This window comes from Cervus canadensis, chromosome 9 (assembly GCF_019320065.1).
Source record: "Cervus canadensis isolate Bull #8, Minnesota chromosome 9, ASM1932006v1, whole genome shotgun sequence".
Lineage (NCBI taxonomy): Eukaryota > Metazoa > Chordata > Mammalia > Artiodactyla > Cervidae > Cervus > Cervus canadensis.
In genome coordinates, this window is record NC_057394.1 from 40,733,783 (window position 1) to 40,754,618 (window position 20,836).

Sequence of the window (20,836 nt, forward strand, 5' to 3'; positions counted from 1 at the left end):
CATTTTTAAAAATTTTATATTGAGGTCCTAGTAAGTTCAAAGCACTGTTCAAGGCAGAGAGGACACAGTGTCATCAATGCAAAGAGGGATTTTGGTTTTAAGGAGCTTGCATTTTCATTAGGGAAGACAAGCCATAAATATACAAGAAAATATTGAATAGCAATAATGTCAGCTTGCTTTGAATTGAACAGAACATGTCAGGGGAATCAATAGTCAGATGGCAGGATAAAATAGTTCTACATTCTCATGTGATTAGAAAAAAGGTGCCATTTCCACAAAGTGATCAGCCATCCCCAGCCTGCTCCCAAACCCCATGGACCACAACCTCATGCCCAGAGCTCTGGCAATTCTGGCCCCCTTACTTCTTTTAACATCTACACTAACCACTCTCATCACACTCGGTGAGTCTCACCTCCACAACTTTTCCTCAGTTCTTGTAATATATGTTCTCTTTCTAAGATTTTTCTGTTAATCGCTTGAATGCACACATTTTTCATGGTTTGAAAAAAGAATCTGTGGCATTCATACAGTTACACATATAGAATAAGATAATGGGACACACTTTAATAAGATACAGTTGCTTGAGTGTGTTTTTTTTTAATTTGAAATTTTAAAGTAATTGAAACATTTCAAGCAGTTTTTCACATTGAACTAAAAAGGTAGTAAAGGAAAGCTGATACAATATGTCTCCTTTCTATACCCATTTTTTGACCTTTTTTGAGCCAACATGTTTTTTTCTTAAATACAACACATTAAAAAGCTCAAAACAACAATTTTATAAATCTGACAATGTCTTTTTTCTTTGCTACAAAGAGTAAGTGGTTATAAATTAGAAATTAATTTTTTAAAACAGCTATAGTAAAGGTCCAAGATTTTGCATTACATTTTTATGCTCTGAGAGTTGCAAAATAACAGCTGGGCTGTTCAAGAATCCTCTTCTCTCCAAGGGAAGAATGCTGACAATGACATAAACATACACTCTTAACTTTTTATATTTCCCTAAATCCTAAAAATTAGTGCTCTCCTTTGCATTTTTATATGACTATGTTAGAAAGCAGTTAGGTTTAAAGGAAGAAGTCATAAAATTTCAATAGGTAAAGGGGATATAAAGGTGACTTAGTTTAACCTTCTATCAATTTCCAGGGCGTAGTTTCTGTAACATTCCTGACACAATGCTTCTCAACTTTGCATGGACAGTCTCTGTCACGATGAATCTACTATGACCCAAAATAGTCAACAGCACTTTTAGATACATGAATCAAAGCTTACTGTTTTCTACCCACGACTTACTAGTTCCTTTTCTGCACAGGGTAGCTACAAATATATTAAACTGAATTTTTTAATTAGAATTTTAAATATCATAAATAATTTGCATGTGCTAAGTTCACATTTCTCAAAAAACAACCCAAATTGAAAACATTTTTCTTATATACCTTTTCAGTCATTAAGACTCAACTAATTTAACATGTAACATCAGCTGAAATGTGTCTTTATTAATATAAGCACAAAAGGCTTAACAAATTAATTTTGGAAATAAATTACGTCAGATATCCAACCGATTGAGCTTTCCTGGTGGCTCAGACAGTAAAGAGTTTGCCTGTAATACAGGAGACCTGAGTTCAATCCCTGGGTTGGGAAGATGCCCTGGAGAAGGGAAAGGCTACCCTCCAGTATTCTTATCTGGAGAATCCTATGGACTGAAGAGCCTGGCCAGCTACAGTCCATGGGGTTGCAAAGACTCAGATATGACTGAGTGACTAACACTTTCACTTTCACTTCACATCCAGCAAATTGGTACTAAAGTTCTAATGTGCCAGGGATTGACGTTATGCAGGTAAACAAGATGGACGGAGTTCCTCAATTTTTTTCATATTAAACACACTTAAGGAAACAAATGTGTAAAGAAACATGTTTGATTATAATTTTCAATGAATTTGATCATTTCAAATCATCTTAGTAAGATACAAATTGTTAAGACTGGCAGGGGGAGAATGAATTGGTTCAAGCCAGTGAAACTGAATATATAGAATTCATAAGTATCACCTCAGAAGACTTTGTACATTCCCATACCAGGCTCTTAGTCTCCAAAGGGTGTGGCAAGGAAGGTGAGAGTTAAGGTACATATTAGAACACACCTGTGGCTTGGAAGGAATCCTTGTCCTTTGTAAATTAACACTTACAGAAATTAATTTATCTAGATCAGCATGCTAATATCTAGCTTAGGGCAGCATCCTGGTAGCTGGATGCATGGTATCTTATCAGAGCAGAGTGGTCATCAACAACTGTGGGAGCACCTGGTACAAAGATGGAATGAGACAGATGGGATCAGGAGAGGCGTGGTTTGACAGAGAAAGAATGATTTAGAAATCTAGATAAAGTTCTTTTAGTACAAAGTGAGGCAAGTTCATGGCTAAAGTCACATGAGGACAAAATTCGAGAGAAACTAGAATTGGAACAAGTGCAGATGACAATTTGTGATGATAGCCAGAGATTAATTATACCTGATAAATGGGTAAGACAAGGCAACTGCTCCTTCTGAAATAAATGTCTTGGAGAATAATATTTTCTGTTTGTAGAGTCTTGAAGTAGGCCTTGATTCTTTTACCTCATGAAATGCATGTGTTAATTTAAAAGTAATACGTTCATGGTTAAATATTTCTCACAAGAAGAGTTTAGACCTCATTCATATTGTCTCATTTAGAAAAGGTTCAGAGTAGAGAAATTTACCTTTGTGAGTTACTAAAAATTAGGGTTGATGTTAAAGATCTGTTATATTCATGGTTGGAGTCTTCTGGTCCATTATGGGGAGAATCTGGAGCTTCAGTTCTAAGATATCTTGTGTTTTAAAATGAGTAATCATAAATGTGACAGTTGAATTTGTCAATTTGGGGGAATCCTGCCTTCTTAGGGTGACCAATGGGTGGATTTTCAGGGAGTGAGTCAAGCTTTGCTTAAAAATGCGTAAAATAGAAAATCTCTAAGTTTTCTTTCTACTCTGATATAAAATAACTATAGAATTTTTTTGGAGTGTATGTTAGTTGTGTATATTTGAGCATGTGTATCAAAGATAAGTAATATTATACTCCTTGGATGCTAAAAGAACATAGGATCTGGAGCAAGACTACTTGGGTTCAAAACCAGCTCCTCTCCTTACTAGCCCAGTTATACTGGCAAGTTAATTAGCACATTTTACCTCTATCTACTCAAGTGTAAAATGAAGATAACACTACTAACAGTATAAGAATTATTGTGAGAATCAAATGAGTTAGTGTCTGCAAAGTGCTTAGAACATTGATTTGCACACAGAAAACACTCATATATGCTAGTTATTTTGATGATAATGGTGATGATCAGCATCATACCAATGCCTCTGACTTTTTAAAGAAGAATGAGTTAATAGAATCTTTCCCGAGTAATGTTACTTTATGTTAAAACTTTTAATTATAGAATATCTCAAACATGCATAAAATTAGAATGGGATAATGAACGCTCCCCATATACCTGCCCATCATTCAGCTTTAACAGTCACCGTGTCAAGCCCAGTCTGCTTCATAATTTCTCCCACCCAATTTCTTTTCTCTGTCAGAGAATTCTGAAACCAATCCCAAGCATGTTTTATTTAATCAGTTGTGGGTTCTTTATTTCCAGTGTGTATTTCTTAAGGATAGGGACTCTTTTCCCTAAATCATAATCACATTATCATCATTTCTAAAATCCCTTAATATTTACTAAATATCCTGCCAGGTTTCACATTTCACAGACTGTCATATGTGTACATATGTTTGTAGGTATGTATATCCTTGAAGTCAACATGTTCTTTTCGCCTGTATTTCCCCCAAATAAAAGCCTTTTTTTGTGGGGAAAAATAAACCTTTATTGATAAATAGGTTATGCTGAAATAAATAAGACTGATATTTTTTAGGGAAATAAACCTCAAGTGATAGTTTTTAGGGTCAATCACTTTTGGACTTGTTTGAAAAATGAAGTATGCTATATAGTTTCCAAAGAGATCTCAAACTTCCTGTAACTTCATTGTAATTTTAGTCTAAAACCCATGTACAAATCAGAATTTAAGAAATCCACAGTGTCAGAACTGTTTAATATCTCAGGGGAATAATCTGAGAATTGCTCTGTTGTATTCACTTAGCAATAAGATTCACTTTGAGTTTGGAGACTCATAAGTGAAATAGAATTGGGCAGTGATGACGAGAGAGCAGACTGTTAAGCCACAGCATGCTGTGAGGGTGCTCAGTCTTTCTCCTCATTTTCTCTTCTCCAGGAATATTAATTTTGAAAAGGGTTTGGGTTTATGTGACAAATTCTCTCCCCACCCCCTGAAAATTCTCAAAGCACATTTCAGAAACTCATTTTTGGCAGATGAAAATTTAAGTAAATTGGCCAAGGTCACAGCACAATAAGGGCAGAGTTATCAAGGCAACGCAGTTTCCTGCTTTTGCCACCATCCATGAAATTAGAGTAACTCCACCCCTTAAAATGAAAGGGCCTATTTTTTTTTTCTTTCTGAAATTATAAACCACGATTTTGAAATGTTTTTTACCATTAACTTACACTCTCAAAAGTGGTCTTTTAGGGCTATGAAATGTATGTGTGTGCATTATTTCAGCTACTATAACTTCATATATTACAACCTACAAAATTTGCTTTAAAAGGAGAGTGCATTTTTCGTTCAAGCTGAACCATCAGATTTTCTTTTCATGAGATGTGACATGATGAAGAAGCTCTCTGTAGGAACAAAACTAGTTCACTTTCTATGGGCAAGCAAAGACTGTAAAGTAGATTATTAAAGTACACAGAAATAGAAAATTAGATCAGAAGTGATGTTTTACTGTTAAGTCTTCTTTGGGTCTTATAAAATGAGAAAGAACTAACCTTGTTCTATTTCTGAGTCCTGAAAAAAGCCTCTAAGCAGGCATATCACCTTTAATTAGGTTTCTGCTTTTGGGAAGCATTCTACCAGCCCCCTTTCATTTATTTTTAATGATGTTATCACTAACAGGCAAACAGTCCCTTAATAAAACAAAAACAGTTTCTATATAAAGCCTGGTGTACATGTCCTGAGTCAATCATCTAAAAACAAATGTTACGATTGTTTCCGTTGTGCTCTTAGAACCCTTAATGGCCCTACTGTGCAGATATGCAAAACATCAACCTAGGAAATGTAACCATGTCTGTTATGCAGTTTTCAATAAGTGCTTTCCCATATTCACTTGCCGTATTAGCAGTGAGGTTAAACCTACAGGGTCATGGAAAAGACAGAAAGGTCAATTAGTTGGGTTTTTTCTGCATAAGCTACTCCAGCTCTTTCATAAACATGCTAACAGTTTAAGACTTTAAGAAACAAGCAGGGATAAAACCCACCCCAAATGTTTATAAGGTAAATCAGTTTGTGTGTGTGTGTTTAATGCTTGGTACCATTGTATTTTGTCAATAAATTCCAGTTTGTGGGAAGCAAAAATCTATGCACAGATACCTGAGTATTTTAGTTTCATCTTCTCAATTGCCAAGGACAATGGTGAGTTTCCTATCCAGACCAAGTTTGGAAATTTAAATTAATATATAGCTTGATTTAGTATTTCCTCCATACATAGATTTTGAAATACAAATACAGAATAGACAAAAGTTAAAGACTCTCTTTTTAGAACAATGGTAGAGAATAGACTTTCCCTTTAAATATACAAAGTTTTTAGGTCACGTAGGATCCCTGTTTTCCTTGAACTGTTATCCCTGCCTGGTTTCCTCATATAACCCTTTCACTGTCCCCTGTTTAAATATTTCCCAGTATTCAATGCCCACTTCTTTTAAGTGTTTTACAAATTAATTTATTTTAATTGGAGGCTAATTACTTTACAATATTGTGGTGGTTTTTGCCATACATCAACATGAATTAGCCATCAGTGTACATGCTTACTGCCATGAAAATCTTGTTTTTCTTCACTCTGCTCTCAACTTGCATCATCTAAATATAATCTCTTCTTTTTCTAAATAACCACTAGATGCCATTTGAGTCAATCTTTTGGCACATAACCTTATTGAGATTATAATTGCATGTATTTTTTTTTATCTTCTTCCTAGAGCTCCCTCTTAATCCAAGATAATGTCTATGAAGTTGCATTGTAATCAATAGCATGGTTTCCCAGTAGAAAGTTTTTTTTTTATAGTTTTACTCTCCTGGATGGAGTAAGCAGAGAATGTATCCTTCTCATTTTGCCTCATCTCACTCAGATCATTCACATACTCTATCAAAAGATATTAAGTTATTACTCTGTGTTAGAAAGCTGAAGTTTATATATATATGTTTTATTTTTCCCCTTAAGAGTGGTCCCTAAATTTTGTCAGCTTCTCAAAGGTAAGAACTACTGATAAATGTGATAGTTGCATATGTGTGTAATAAATACTTCATGCATTAAATTAGGCAGAGCTCTGAGTTTGGTATATTTCTTAGCACTCCATCATAATGCCAAACATGCACTTACAATGATTTCCTTTGCATGTTAAAACTTCTCTTTCATTTATGCAAAAGTGAAATCCAGAGTTGCAATACTGCTTCAATATATCCGAGTAGCCTCTTAAGTTTGTTAATGCTTTTCAATCAGTTTCTCCAAAATCTGTACTGTCTTCTTTTTTTGTAAGTCATTCTACTAATTTCTTTTAGGATCTGCTGCCCGAACAGAAATTGATAAACTTTGGCCCTTTCTCAAGTTACTTCTATCATAGTCAATTTTAGCTGTTTCACTGAGTTAACTTAGGGTTAGTTTGTCTAAGGCAACTGTAATAATATATAGTAGTAACCTTACTACCAATGTGATATTTCATCATCACAGACCTCATTAGAGAGAAATAATATAGAAACCACAGGCTTATGACTCATGGTACCAGAGTAGCATCCCCTCCATGGCACATTGAAACTAAGTTTACAAAAAGTGGTTTGTAATAAATTTAGTTATTTCTTAATTATTAATACTTTGTATCTGTTAGCATTTTCTGCTTCACAAGGCACTTTCACATACATAATCTAATTGGATTTGAACTATAATCCATTGAGTTTGTGGTCGTCTTTTTAATAAACAGACCAAATGAACCTCAAAGAACACAAGAGGTGGAATCTTCCTCTACTATTTGCGGATACTTGGTAGAGCCAAGGACTTAAATTCACACTTTCTGAATCTAGTCTGGGTTACTTTTCATTTTACAATAATTATATCACATTATGGTGACAATTTTATGTAAAAAAAAAAAAAAGGAGTAATTTTAAATCCAGACTTTGAAAAGTGGGCTTAAAATTTAAAACAGTAGGTAAGTCTTAATTCATGATATTCCTGGATTTTTATAAGAACTGGAGTAGATACATGAAGGTTTGTGACCAGTTTTTAGGATTACATCCTGGTATCAGAATGATTAGTTCCTATTGTCAAATTAACTCCAGAGTGCCTTGAGTAGGAATAAACCACCATTGAGGTATTGTTGAGCTCAATTTAAATGACTATGTTTTATGTTTGGAAATAAATTTCAAAAATATTGTTAAACACCAATCTTTAATTTTTTAGATTATTCATGCTGCTACTCCAGTTGAATAATGTGACTGATGAGGTTACAAAAACCCCAATAAATATAACTTTAATATACAATTGAATGGGAATTTGTCAAAATGACCATAAGTTTATATTTCTATAAATAAATATTCACTTCTTTATAGAAAGTACCATGTTCGCCACAACTTTTATCAACTTTTTTTTACTTAACCATTATATAAATATAACATATTAATGCAAGCTTTCAGATCACTTGTAAACCTTAAATATGGAATTTTTTTCCATTTTAATAATGCTGCTATCTATTTTACATGAACATGAATAAATGTGACTATTGTGAAATGTATGGTTTTCTAAAAGTGAATGAGTTTTCTTCTACTTGGAATTTATGGTATAATAAAAGATATCAGGAAAAAGACACACACACACAAACTTGAAAGAGAATATATAATTCAAACCCAGAGGGATTAGTTATGAAAATAACAACTGAGTTAGACTTTATTAACAGGAAAGAAAACATTTTAAAAGTAGAGGCCCATTATTTTTTCAAACAACATTGTTCCTTAGGATATCCTGCTAAATTGTTACCAGTGATAAGATTGGAAATAAAAAAGCCTGTCTTACAGAAGCATCAATCTTAGTGATAGTCATTTATTGGTAAGTGACTTACAATATGAGAAGAATCATGAGATGAAATATCATGTTTTACACTTCACTGATTTTGGAGTTTTAAAATATTTTCTTCTTTTTTTTACTTTCCCTTTATATCATACATTATATTCTAATTGGCATCAATTGATTTTGTGTTTATATTAATAATTGTCACTATATGTTATATAATTATTTAAATGTTAATTAGCAGTTTTTTCCACTTAAAAGATGAAATTTGTTAGTTTATAATGTTTGCTGTTATATTTTGCCTTAGAAAACCACTGCAGTTCCTGATGGCTAAATTAAAATACAAGGATATATGCATGCTAAGTCACTTCAATCTTGTTTGAATCTTTGCGACCCTATAGACTGTAGCCCACCAAGCTCCCCTGTCCATGGGATTCTCCAGGCAAGAGTACTGAAGTGGGCTGCCACGCCTTCCTCCAGGGTGTCTTCCCAACCCAGGGACTGGAGCCATGTCTCTTATGTCTCCTGCATTGGCAGATGGGTTCCTTACCTCTACCACCACCTGGGAAGCCCATAAAATACATGGATACTTTAAATTTAATAACCACTGTTTCTTAGGACTTTAAAACCAACAAGAACTCTTAAGAGAACTGGCATAACTGCTGGCGCCTACAGATGTGGAGTACTGAAAAAAAAATTGTGCCCTAGTTACTGCAGGTTTCAAAAGTACTTACTTTATTCCTAGGAAGATATACTTGTCATTGCATCTGATTTGCCATCCTCACTGTTGTGAGTGACTGTCTTATAAATTTTTTAAATGTGATAAAATTTATCAAATTGGGAAATTCTATAAAATGAAGCAAGATAAATTGACTTCTTATAAAATGACATTTGTCACCTGAGTATAATCAGTAGCTTTCTGTGAAATTTTGTGTTTCTGTTTGTGGATTTTATATATCCATAAGCCTGTGGAATTTAGAATTAAGATAGTGTAATTCAGCCTCTAAATGGATTCATTTCATTCTCCAACTGATACAAGTGAAATTTCCACTTAACTAATTTTATGATTTCTTATGGGGCTTCCCAGGGGGCTCAGTGGTAAAGAACTTACCTGCCAAGGCAGGAGATGCAGGAGATCGCTGGGTTGGGAAGACTCCCTGGAAATGGCAACTCACTCCTATATTCTTGCCTGGAAAATCCCATAGACAGAGGAGCCTGGCAGGCTACAGTCCATAGCGTGGCAAAGAGTCTGATGTGACTGAATAATTGAGCACAATGATTTCTTGTAAGAAATAATAGAGAATGTGTAACTTCAGACTTGAGTGATACTAGAGTTTGTCTCACTCAACCTGCCAGTTTTTTAAAAACTGAGGAAATCAAAACCTGAAGGAGTTGTCACATGTTCAAAGTAGCTGATACTAACTGGATGCTAAATTATTTTTATTTTGTACACCAATGTATTCAGAAAATTGTATGCACTGTTTTAGTCACCTAAAGCTGTGGAACAAACTGCATCAAAACTTAGTGGCTTAAACCAGCAAACATTAGAAATCTCACAGTCTCTATGGATCACAGACCTGGTACAACTTAGCTTGATGCCTCTGGCTTAAGGTCTCATGAGTTTGGGGCTGCAGCCTCATGTAAAGGACTGACTGGCAGGGGGGATTTATTTTCAAGTCATCTCATGTGGCTTTCACAGCCCTCTGTCTCTTGTCCTGTGTCTTGGCACAGGGCTGTCTCATGACATTATAACCGGTTCTTCCATGACGAGGATGTCAGAAAAGGGAGAGAGAGAAATGGAAACGACAGACATTTTACAACTGAGTCCTGGAGGTGACATTCCATCACATTTGCTTTATTCTCTTCATTAGGTCTAACTCAGACTAAGGGGAAAGGTTCTATATAAGATATGAATAACAGGATGGAGGAATCACCAGAGCCATCCTGTAGGCTATCCCTAACCTTAACCCTGCCACATGCCCAGAGAAAATACTTTCCAAGTATTTGTCAAGCAATTAAAATATTTATTTATTAAGTCTTTATAGTAAAACATCTCAGGTAATGAAGTTGGAATACAGACTCTTGATGGACCAATACTATGTTCTGTGTAAGTTTTTCTTTCTGGTTTTGTACTGAGGTTACAAAAATTATGTCCTTGTACCTATGAAATATGCAGTGAAGTCTTAAAGATTAAACAGAGAAGATGGTTCAGACATATGTACACATGCACAGAGCAAGAGAGGGAGAGAGACAGAAAAATAAAGACTAAATACAGCAAAATGTAAATATTGAATTTGAGGGAGGAATTCAATTAGTTTTCCAAGGGCTGGTTTAAGAAGTTACCACAATAAAACAATGAAAAGTTTTATTTTGCCACAGTTCTGAAGGCCAGGAGTATAAAATCAAGGTATTAGCATGGATGATCTCCCTCCAAGAGGCTAAAAAGGAGAATCTATTCTTTACCTCTTCTAACTTTTGATGGCTGTCAGAATTCCTTGACTATCACCCCAAATTCTGAATCCTGTCTCCATCTCCACTTTGCCTCCTCTTTTTTTCTATGGCTCTCTTCTCTCTCTCTCTCTCTCTCTCTCAAATCTCCTTCTGCCTTTCTCTTATAAGGATATTTGTCATTGGATTTGCTGCTGCTGTTTAGTAGCTCAGTCATGGCTGACTCTTTGCAAGTCCCTGGGCTGTAGCCAACCAAGATCCTCTGTCCATGGGATTCTCCAGGCAAGAATACTGTAGTGGATTGTCATTTCCTTCCCCAGGGAATTTTTGCCACCCAGGGATGGAACCTGAGCTTCCTATGTCTCCTGCTTGGCAGGCAGATTCTTCACCACTGAGACACCAAGGGCCCATTCCATATCAGAATGATCTCATCTCAAGGTTCTTAACTTAATCATGCCTGTAAAACCCCTCTTTCCGAATAAACAAGAATTACTGGGGTCTAGGGATTGGGGGTGGACATATAGTTTTGGCAGGGGGTAGGGGGTGGGAGGTGGGGATGGCTACCATTCCATCCACCGCAGAAGTACATAGGGATTCTTTGTTCAGTTCTTGCAACTTTTCCAGAATTTTTAAAGCATGATATTAAAGAACATAAAAACAAAGGTTGCATTGTCAAATGTCATAAAAATTCGAAGAGCTTAGCATCTGACAAGCTAACTTTCTTTTAAAGGTAAAACTTTTAAAATATACAGATGTATTAAATTAGGTGTTTCGTCAATCTGTGCTTCATTGTCATTCACTATTTGAAGTCAGTGGAGATTATGTCATGTCAAAACTCTTCTACATTGTCTGGCCTCTCAAACTTTCGCTTTAATCTTTTTTAAAACATTTAGGATATCAAAGGTCACTTTTATTTCAAAAGGAATAACTATGTTCCCAATTTTGCTATCCTTGTAGTAAGACTGAGACTTTCTATGATGTTAATTGACACAAGATGACAACTTTTTCTCAGATAGTAGGGTCTTGAAGCCCAAAGGAATATTTTTGTTTTGTTTGATCTCTGATTAGTTTGTCTTTTCAGATATGTATATTGATCTTAAGAATCACTGTTTTTCATTTCTTTAGCTGTTGGGCCTTAAATTTGAGTTAAAGTGGCTTTATGAAATATCTCTGCTATATAAAATGATAAATAAATGTATCTAATCAAGTATCTCTATACTGAGTCTATTTACACTTACCTTAAACCATGAAGATCAAGACAGGCATTTCACTGAAGCAACTGCCGGGGGCAAAAAAGATAAACACACATACCACATACACACACACCAAATACTTTTACACATAAACCAGGAACAGTTTTAATCCTGGGAGGATAATGGAGTGGTTAACAGAATAATGGTGGAAAACAAAATGTTTTACTAACTGTGAGACTTAGCTATTTTTCGACTGAAATCAGTCACTAGGATCTAGATAAGCTCTTAAAGCTTTCATATTCTATTTTTTAACATTATATCTCCAGTGTCTATTACATTATTTAAAGATATTGATAATATTAAGTAGATACATTTATAAATGTGTATATCATGAGTAATTAATGAATTAAGTCACAGAGTAGCCAAACACAGTCAAGCATAAATGTATTGAAGTTAAATCAACTAGTCAAGGGATTGTTGGAATTTATGTCAAACGTGTGTGTGTGTGTGTATACATACATTTGATGCCATTTGCTTGGACAACCTTTAAGAATTGTGGAGTCATCGACTCTAAAGCTGAAAGCAAACACAGGTGGTTGGTTCTATGTCTTTCTTCAAGAGACAAGCAATTATTATCCTCATGATCTATTAAGCCACATTTTCTTTAGCTTGTGACAGCAAAGGTGATGTTGATCAAAAAATATAGCTCTTTATTCTTAAACAAGTTCACATGCACATAGATGTTTAACTAGTGCCTTTATGGAGCTATTATGAAAAAACACTAGCAGCCTTGGTCTGGAGAAGTAATTTATGACAGCTAGGTAAATGGTGTCCAAGATCACCTTGATAGTATTAGCTATTCAGTATCCCTACCCCGGCACTGTGGTATTTCTTTAACTCTGTTGACAAATGTGAGAGGAAAAAAAAATAAAAAACACAATGAGCCCTACTCAGACTGCTTACTCTATTGCTCCTTCTAGCACCTGCTGCTTCAGATCATCTGTCAGTCAGTTAACGGAGAAGAGAGTAGGAGAAACTGCAGAGAAGTGAGTGTGTATGAGAGAAGCGTAGTTAGAAGAAGGCCTTGTGTCTGTCACTACCCTCCCCAACCTTTCTTCCCTTTCGGTTCATTAACTGGAAGTGTGGAAAGGTGAAGGGAAATGAATTTAACTTGTCCTGACATTAGCTAGAGACAGAAATGCAGTGACTTCCAGAATATTTCTGCCCCAGAGAGAGGTAATTGAAAAAGGTGTTGTGTGGTTAGATGGTGTAATGAAAAATAAAGAAATGATTCAGGAGAGTGGAATCAAATTATAAGCATAAGGCAAGTGTGCTGAAGTTTTTAGCCAGTTGAAAAATTGAGAGATACTATCAGGACTGTGCAAATATATTGCTCTGATTAATTTTCCTGGGGTGAAATATGAAAATATTTATAAAATTGAGAATCCTGCCCTGAATAAGATTTTCTCTGTGATATAATAAGCTAAAATAAGCCATAACAAGTATCCATCTATGTAAAAACATTTAAATAGTAAAGAACTGAATAAGAAGGTTTCATGTGAGAGTAAAAAGAATTTGTATCTGGACATTGCTCTGAGTTGCTTACAACTTGGGAAAATACTCAATAAACAAACTAAAGGCTAATTTATCTTAGAGGGTATATTTGAGTTTTGAAATGGTGTTTGGCTGTTGGTATTTTCTTTTCTTTTCTTTAGACCCCTTTTACATGTTTAAAAAACTTAATTTTTGAATATGAGGTGAGAGATGTGTGCGTGCATGCTAGTCACTTCAGTCATGTCTGACTCTTTGCAGCCCATGGACTGTAGTCCACCAGGTTCCTCTGTCCATGGTATTCTCCAGGCAATAATATTGGAGTGGGTTTTCATGCTCTCCTCCAGGGGATCACCCTGACCTGGGATCGAACTTAGATCTCCTGAGTCTCCTGCACTGACAGGCAGGTTTTTTGCCACTAGAGACATCTGGGAAGCTCCAAGGTGAGAGGTATTCAAGGGTCAAAATAAATTTAGTTCAGTTCAGTTCAGTTGCTGAGTCGTGTTCGACTTTTTGTGATCCCATGGACTGCAGCACGCGAGGCCTCCCTGTCCATCACCAACTCCTGGAGTTTACTCAAACTCATGTCCATTGAGTCAGTGATGTCATCCAATCATCTCATCCTCTGTTGTCCGCTTCTCCCCCCACCTTCAATCTTTCCCAGAATCAGATTTTTTTCAAAAACCTGAGTCCGTTCATCACAGTATTGAATATGAGTCAGTTAGGCAGTATGAGTCAGTTAGGCACAGTATTGGAGTTTCAGCTTCAGCATCAGTCCTTCCAATGAACACCCAGGACTGATCTCCTTTAGGATGGACTGGTTGGATCTCCTTGCAGTCCAAGGGACTCTCAAGAATCTTCTTCAACACCATAGTACAAAAGCATCAATACTTCAGTGCTCAGCTTTCTTTATAGTGCAACTCTCACATCCATACATGACTACTGAAAAAAACCATAACCTTGACTAGATGGATCTTTGTTGGCAAAGTAATGTCTCTGCTTTTTAATATGTTGTATAGGTTGGTCATAACTTTTCATCCAAGGAGTAAGTGTCTTTTAATTTCATGACTACAGTCACCATCTGCAGTGACTTTGGAGCCCCAAAAAACAAAGTCTCTCAGGGTTTCCACTGTTCCCCCATCTATTTGCCATGAAGTGATGGGACGGGATGCCATGATCTTAGTTTTCTGAATGTTGAGCTTTAAACCAACTTTTTCACTCTCCTCTTTCACTTTCGTCAAGAGGCTCTTTAGTACTTCTTCCCTTTCTGCCAAAAGGGTGGTGTCACCTGCATATCTGAGGTTATTGATATTTCTCCCAGCAATCTTGATTCCAGCAATGCTTGATTCCCAGCAATTGTGCTTCAGCCAAGTGTTTCTCATGATGTACTCTGCATATAAGTTAAAGAAGCAGGGTGACAATATGCAGCCTTGATGTACTCCTTTCCCAATTTGGAACCAGTATGTTGTTCCATGTCGAGTTCTAAAGGTTGCTTTCTGACCTGCATAGATTTCTCAAGAGGAAGGTCAGGTGGCCCGGTATTCCCATCTCTTTCAGGAAGGCTTTAGAATAGTCAGTAAAGCAGAAATAGATGTTTTTTTGGAACTCACTTGCTTTTTGCATGATGCAACATATGTTGGCAATTTGATATCTGGTTCCTCTGCCATTTCTAAAACCAACTTGACCATCTGGAAGTTCAAGGCTCATGTGCTGTTGAAGCCTGGCTTGGAGAATTTTGAGCATTACTTTGCTAGCCTGTGAGATGAGTGCAATAGTGCAGTAGTTTGAACATTCTTTGGCATTGCTTTTCTTAGGGATTGGGATGAAAACTGACCTTTTCCAGTCGTGTGGCCACTGCTGAGTTTTCCAAATTTGCTGGCATATTGAGTGTAGCACTTTCACAACATCATCTTTTAGGATTTGAAATAGCTCAACTGGAATTCCATCACCTCCACTAGCTTTGTTCATAGTGATGCTTCCTAAGGCCCACTTGACTTTGCATTCCAGGATGTCTGGCTCTAGGTGAATGATCATACCATTGAATTATCTGGGTCATGACGATCTTTTTTGTATAGTTCTTTGGTGTATGGATGTGAGAGTTGAACTATAAAGAGAGCTGAGTGCTGAAGAATTGATGCTTTTGACCGGTGGTGTTGGAGGACTCCTGAGAGTCCCTTGGACTGCAAGGAGATCCAACCAGTCCATCCTAAAGGAGATCAGTCCTGGAAGGACTGATGTTGAAGCTGAAGCTCCAGTACTTTGACCACCTGATGTGAAGAGCTGACTCATCTGAAAAGACCATGATGCTGGGAAAGATTGAGGGCAGGAGGAGAAGGGGACGACAGAGGATGAGATGGTTGGATGGCATAACTGACTCAGTGGACATGGGTTTGGGTAGACTCTGGCAGTTGGTGATGGACAGGGAGTCCTGGAGTGCAGCGGTGCATGGGGTCGAAAAGAGTCGGACATGACTGAGCTACTGAACTGAACTGAACTCTGTATATTCTTGCCACATCTTCTTAATATCTTCTGCTTCTGTTAGGTCCCTACCATTTCTGTTCTTTACTGAGCCAATCTTTGCATGAAATGTTCCCTTGGTATCTCTAATTTTCCTGAAGAGATCTCTAGTTTCCATTCTATTTTTTTCCTCTGTTTCTTTGCATTGATCACTGAGGAAAGCCTTCTTATCTCTCCTTGCTATTCTTTGGAACTCTGCATTCAAATGAGTATATCTTTCCTTCCCTCCTTTGCTTTATACTTCTCTTCTTTTCACAGCTATTTTTAAGGCCTCCTGAGACAGCCATTTTTCTTTTTTGCATTTCTTTTTCTTGGGGACTGTGTTGATCCCTGTCTCCTGTACAATGTTATGAACCTGCGTCCATAGTTCTTCAGGCACTCTGTCTATCAGATCTAATCCCTTGAATCTGTTTCTCACTTCCACTGTATAATTGTAAGGGATTTGATTTTTAGGTCATACCTGAATGATCTAGTGGTTTCACCTACTTTCTTCAATTTAAGTCTGAATTTAGCAATAAGGAGTTCATGATCTGAACCACAGTCAGCTCCCAGTCTTGTATTTACAGTCTGTATAGAGCTTCTTTACCTTTGGCTGCAAAGAATATAATCAATCTGATTTCAGTATTGACCATCTGGTGATGTCCATGTGTAGAGTCTTCTCGTGTTGTTAGAAGAGCGTGTTTGCTATGACCAGTGCGTTCTCTTGGCAAAACTCTAATAGCTTTTGCCCTGCTTCATTCCGTACTCCAAGGCCAAATTTGCCTGTTACTCCAGGTGTTTCTTGACTTCCTACTTTTGCATTCCAGTCCCTTGTGATGGAAATGACATCTTTTTTGGGTGTTACTTCTAGAAGGTCTTGTAGGTCTTTGTAGAACCATTCAACTTCAGCATTACTGGTAGGGGCATAGACTTGGATTACCATGATATTGGGTAGTTTGCCTTGGAAATGAACAGAGATCATTCTGCATTTTGGACTTTTTTGTTGACTAGGATGGCTACTACATTTCTTCTAAGGGATTCTTGCCCTCAGTAGTAGATATAATGGTCACCTGAGTTAAATTCACCCATTCTAGTCCATTTGAGTTCACTGATTCCTAAAATGTCAATGTTCACTCTTGACATCTCCTGTTTCACCACTGCCAATTTGCCTTGATCCATGGACCTAACACTGCAGGTTCCTACGCAGTATTGCTCTTTACAGCTTCAGACTTTACTTCCATCACCAGTCATATCCACAACTGGGTGTTGTTTTTGCTTTGGCTCCGTCTCTTCATTCTTTCTGGAGTTATTTCTCCACTGATCCAGTAGCATATTGGGCACCTACCAACCTGGGGAGTTCATCCTTCAGTGTCCTATCTTTTTGCCTTTTCATCCTGTTCATGGGGTTCTCAAGACAAGAATACTGAAGTGGTTTGCCATTCCCTTCTCCAGTGGACCACGTTTTGTCAGAACTCTCCACCATGACTTGTTCTTCTTGGGTGGCCCTATACATCATAACTCATAGTTTCATTGAGTTAGACAAGGCTGTGGACCATGTGATCAGATTGGTTAGTTTTCTGTAATTGTGGTTTTCAGCCTGCCTGCCCTCTATGGAGAAGGATAAGATGCTTATGGAAGCTTCCTGATGGGAGAGACTAACTGAAGGGGAAACTGGGTCTTCTGATGGGTGGGGCCATGATCAGTAAATCTTTAATCCAATTTTCTATTGATGGGTGGAGCTGTGTTCCTTCCCTCCTATTTACCTGGGGCCAAACTATGCTGGAGATAATGAAGATAATGGTGACCTCCTTCAAAAGGCCCCATGCATGTACTGCTACACTCAGTGCCTCCAACCCTGCAGCAGGCCCCCACAGACCCATGCCTCCCCCGTAGACTCCTGGACACACCCAGGCAAGTCTGGGTCAGTCTCTTGTGGGGTCACTGCTCCTTTCTCCTGGGTCCTAGTGCACACATGGTTCTGTTTGTGCCCTCCAAGAGTCTGTTTCCCAGTCCTGTATAAGTTCTGGCAGCTCTATGGTGGGGTTAATGGTGACCTCCTCCAAGAGGGCTTATGCCATACCCAAGTCTGCTGCACCCAGAGCCCCTGCCCAAATGGCAGTCCACTGCTGATCTGTACCTCCACAGGAGATGCTCAAACACAGTTCTGTCTCAGTCTCTGTGGGGTCTCTGGTCCAGATCTTTAGTGTTAATGATATTGAACAATTCAATTATAATTACCGAAGTATGTATTTGATTCCAGTTTTTTTTTTTTTTTTTAGTTATGGAATTAAAGTTTTTAATTGTATATTTGTTTGTAGACTCCTTAAGAATATATTTGAATAAATCATTGATATATATAACCCTTTCAGGTTAATTGAGAAAGAAACACTAATATACAAAACATTTCTCCTTTATGAAGCTCTTGAAATATCCTATTGTCAATCCAAACAGAATAAACTAAAATGAGATAATTGGGAAGGTGCCCATAAAGTCAGCCTGAATATATTATCACAACTATATATGAGATAATATTTGTTTTAAAAAGATTCTATGGCACTGTAAACTCAGTCTCATTAGAGACTGCATTTAAAAGGCTTATAAAGTTACTCATTAATGTTATCTTGTTGTATCTCCACAGCTTTTTCATTAAAGAAAATTCAGCAGAAAGCATTTTCTCCTGATAGCAGGAACCAATTTGCAATAAATGTTCTGGAAACCACTAGGGAAGCCATTACTGAGGTCTAATAAAAACAGACAAGCGTAACTTGTTCTATATTTTTGTTTCAATCACATACAGATGAGACCCCGCTTTCCACACCAACTGCGAGAGACAGCCTTGACAAACTTTCTCTAACTGGGCATGGACAACCACTACCTCCAGGATTCCCATCTCCTTTTCTGTTTCCTGATGGATTGTCTTCCATAGAGACCCTTCTGACTAACATACAGGTAGGACTTTTTCACATTCTGGGAGAAAGGAACATGGAGGATTCAGCTGTCAGTTTTCCCCAAAGTCATACTATTCCAGCTTAATCCATTCTTGAGACTGAGGAAACCATGATAATGAATTTTTCTAGCAATTTGATATTTTAAACTTAATACAAAAATTCAGTTGGTTAGAAATACCCAAATAGGTATACTACATCTTAATACAAACTTAGATGAAATGACCTGGGCCTTTTAAAAACCATTCTGCCTAAATGTTCTCTTTATTGCCAATTAATAGTAAGAATCTAGCTGTTTAAGTTTGTCTGATGTATTAAAAGACAGTATACCAGTTCTAATAAATATTTAGCTGTTTTAAACTGCTGGCCTTTTAGTGAGGAAATGATATGTTTAGTCATTTAAATATGTCTAAATGGAAAAGAATCCAAGAAATCCCTTCTTTCATAAATTAGTTTATTTCAGTTAATAGGATTTCTTCAAAGAATAGACTTCAAAAAGTCATACAAAACTTTTCACAGATTTTCTATGTAGTCTTCAGGATGTATATTTTATGTACAGTACATTTTGAATTAAAAAATACAGTTAACAATAACATAGAACAGGGAGCCAAAATAATAAGTGTTTGGGATAAAAGAAAGCATAATTTTTTGCCCACACATGAAGTGGTCATGTGGACCCCAGATGGAGCTTTTTGCCATCTACTTCTCCACACTTAAAATAGCTGGTAGTAATATGCTTGTAGATACTCTGGTGGTATTTTTTTTTTTTTAATCTTTGTTCTAGCACTCAATCCTTAGTGGTATTTTTCTGTACACATTTCCTACCATATTAAACTTTCTCCCAGTAGAAATGTAATTAATTTTATTTACCTCTCTAAGGACATAACAGAAGGCCTTTAATGTAACATATCTTCTCATATGTTAATATGGCATTTTTAATACTAATGTAATTAGAATCTCCAGAACTGTATTCAACTTTAAGGTTTTATATCTCAGTAATTGAAATAAATCATCAATCTAACCTAAATGTAATCATAGCCAAATAACTGATTATATTTTAAAATAAACATATAACTTTTTTTCTAAATTCAGCCCATATTATTGTTTTCTGAGTTAAGGTTCTTAATGCATTTCTCTTTTGTTAAATTAAATGCTTTCAAAAATATCCCTTAACATTTCTGAATTTACACTTTGAGAAGTAAGGGAATAATTAAGTTTCTTTTGTATGTTGTGTGTGTGTATACATATATATATATATTTATATATATAAAATTCTATATGAAGCAAATAAAAAGCTAAACATTTACTTAAAATTCTCCATCTAGGTGTCTGTATCTTCACTAACTAAAGCCTCTATAACGGGGAAAATAATAATTTAATTTCAATTTCAGCAAAGAAAACATTTCTGTGTAAATGTTCACTAGTGTAGGCCAGTTTGCTCATCTGAAGAGTAGATTTACACAGGGACCCTTGCATTCTGTGTGAAAACCACATGACTAAGCCAAATTCTGTGTTTGGGAATGTTTATCCACCCACCCATATCTAGTAATACCCAGACTAGGAATATTATCTGCATGCGTGCTTGCATGCTAAGTCAGTTCAGTTGGGTCAGACTCTATGTAACTCTGTGGACTATAGCACTCCAGGCTCCTCTGTCCATGGGATTCTCCAGGCAAGTATCCTGGAGTGGGTTGCCATGCCTTCCGCAAGATCTTCTGAACCCAGAGATTGAACCCACATCTCTTCTGTCTCCTACATTGGTGGGCAGGCTCTTTACCACTAGCACGACTTGAGGAGCCCAGAAATGTTACCTGCATCACCTCAAATTATAATTATTTCTTTAAAGAAAGAATAAAAGAAAAGGGAAAATTTCAGTTTTAAATTGTGCAAATTTAGATAAATTATTTTTTATTAAATGTATCTCTGGAAATAATATATTCTCTAGCCTTCCAAACAGCCTTAAGAGGATGTATTAGGAAGAGTTGATGATAGGAGTCAAGTCAAAGTAAATTATTTCTTCTAGTCCTAAATCATA

General features: G+C 36.5%; 1 protein-coding gene across 2 annotated transcripts in view; it reads left to right on the plus strand.

The window, feature by feature from the left end:
- The window catches only part of DACH1 (dachshund family transcription factor 1), a 449,007-nt gene that overhangs the window by 379,634 nt on the left and 48,537 nt on the right, over positions 1-20,836 (plus strand). For both annotated transcript variants that reach the window (XM_043478035.1, XM_043478037.1), the window contains one exon: positions 18,654-18,805. In XM_043478035.1, the coding sequence (XP_043333970.1) occupies positions 18,654-18,805 (152 nt within the window). The remainder of the gene's footprint in view (positions 1-18,653; positions 18,806-20,836) is intronic.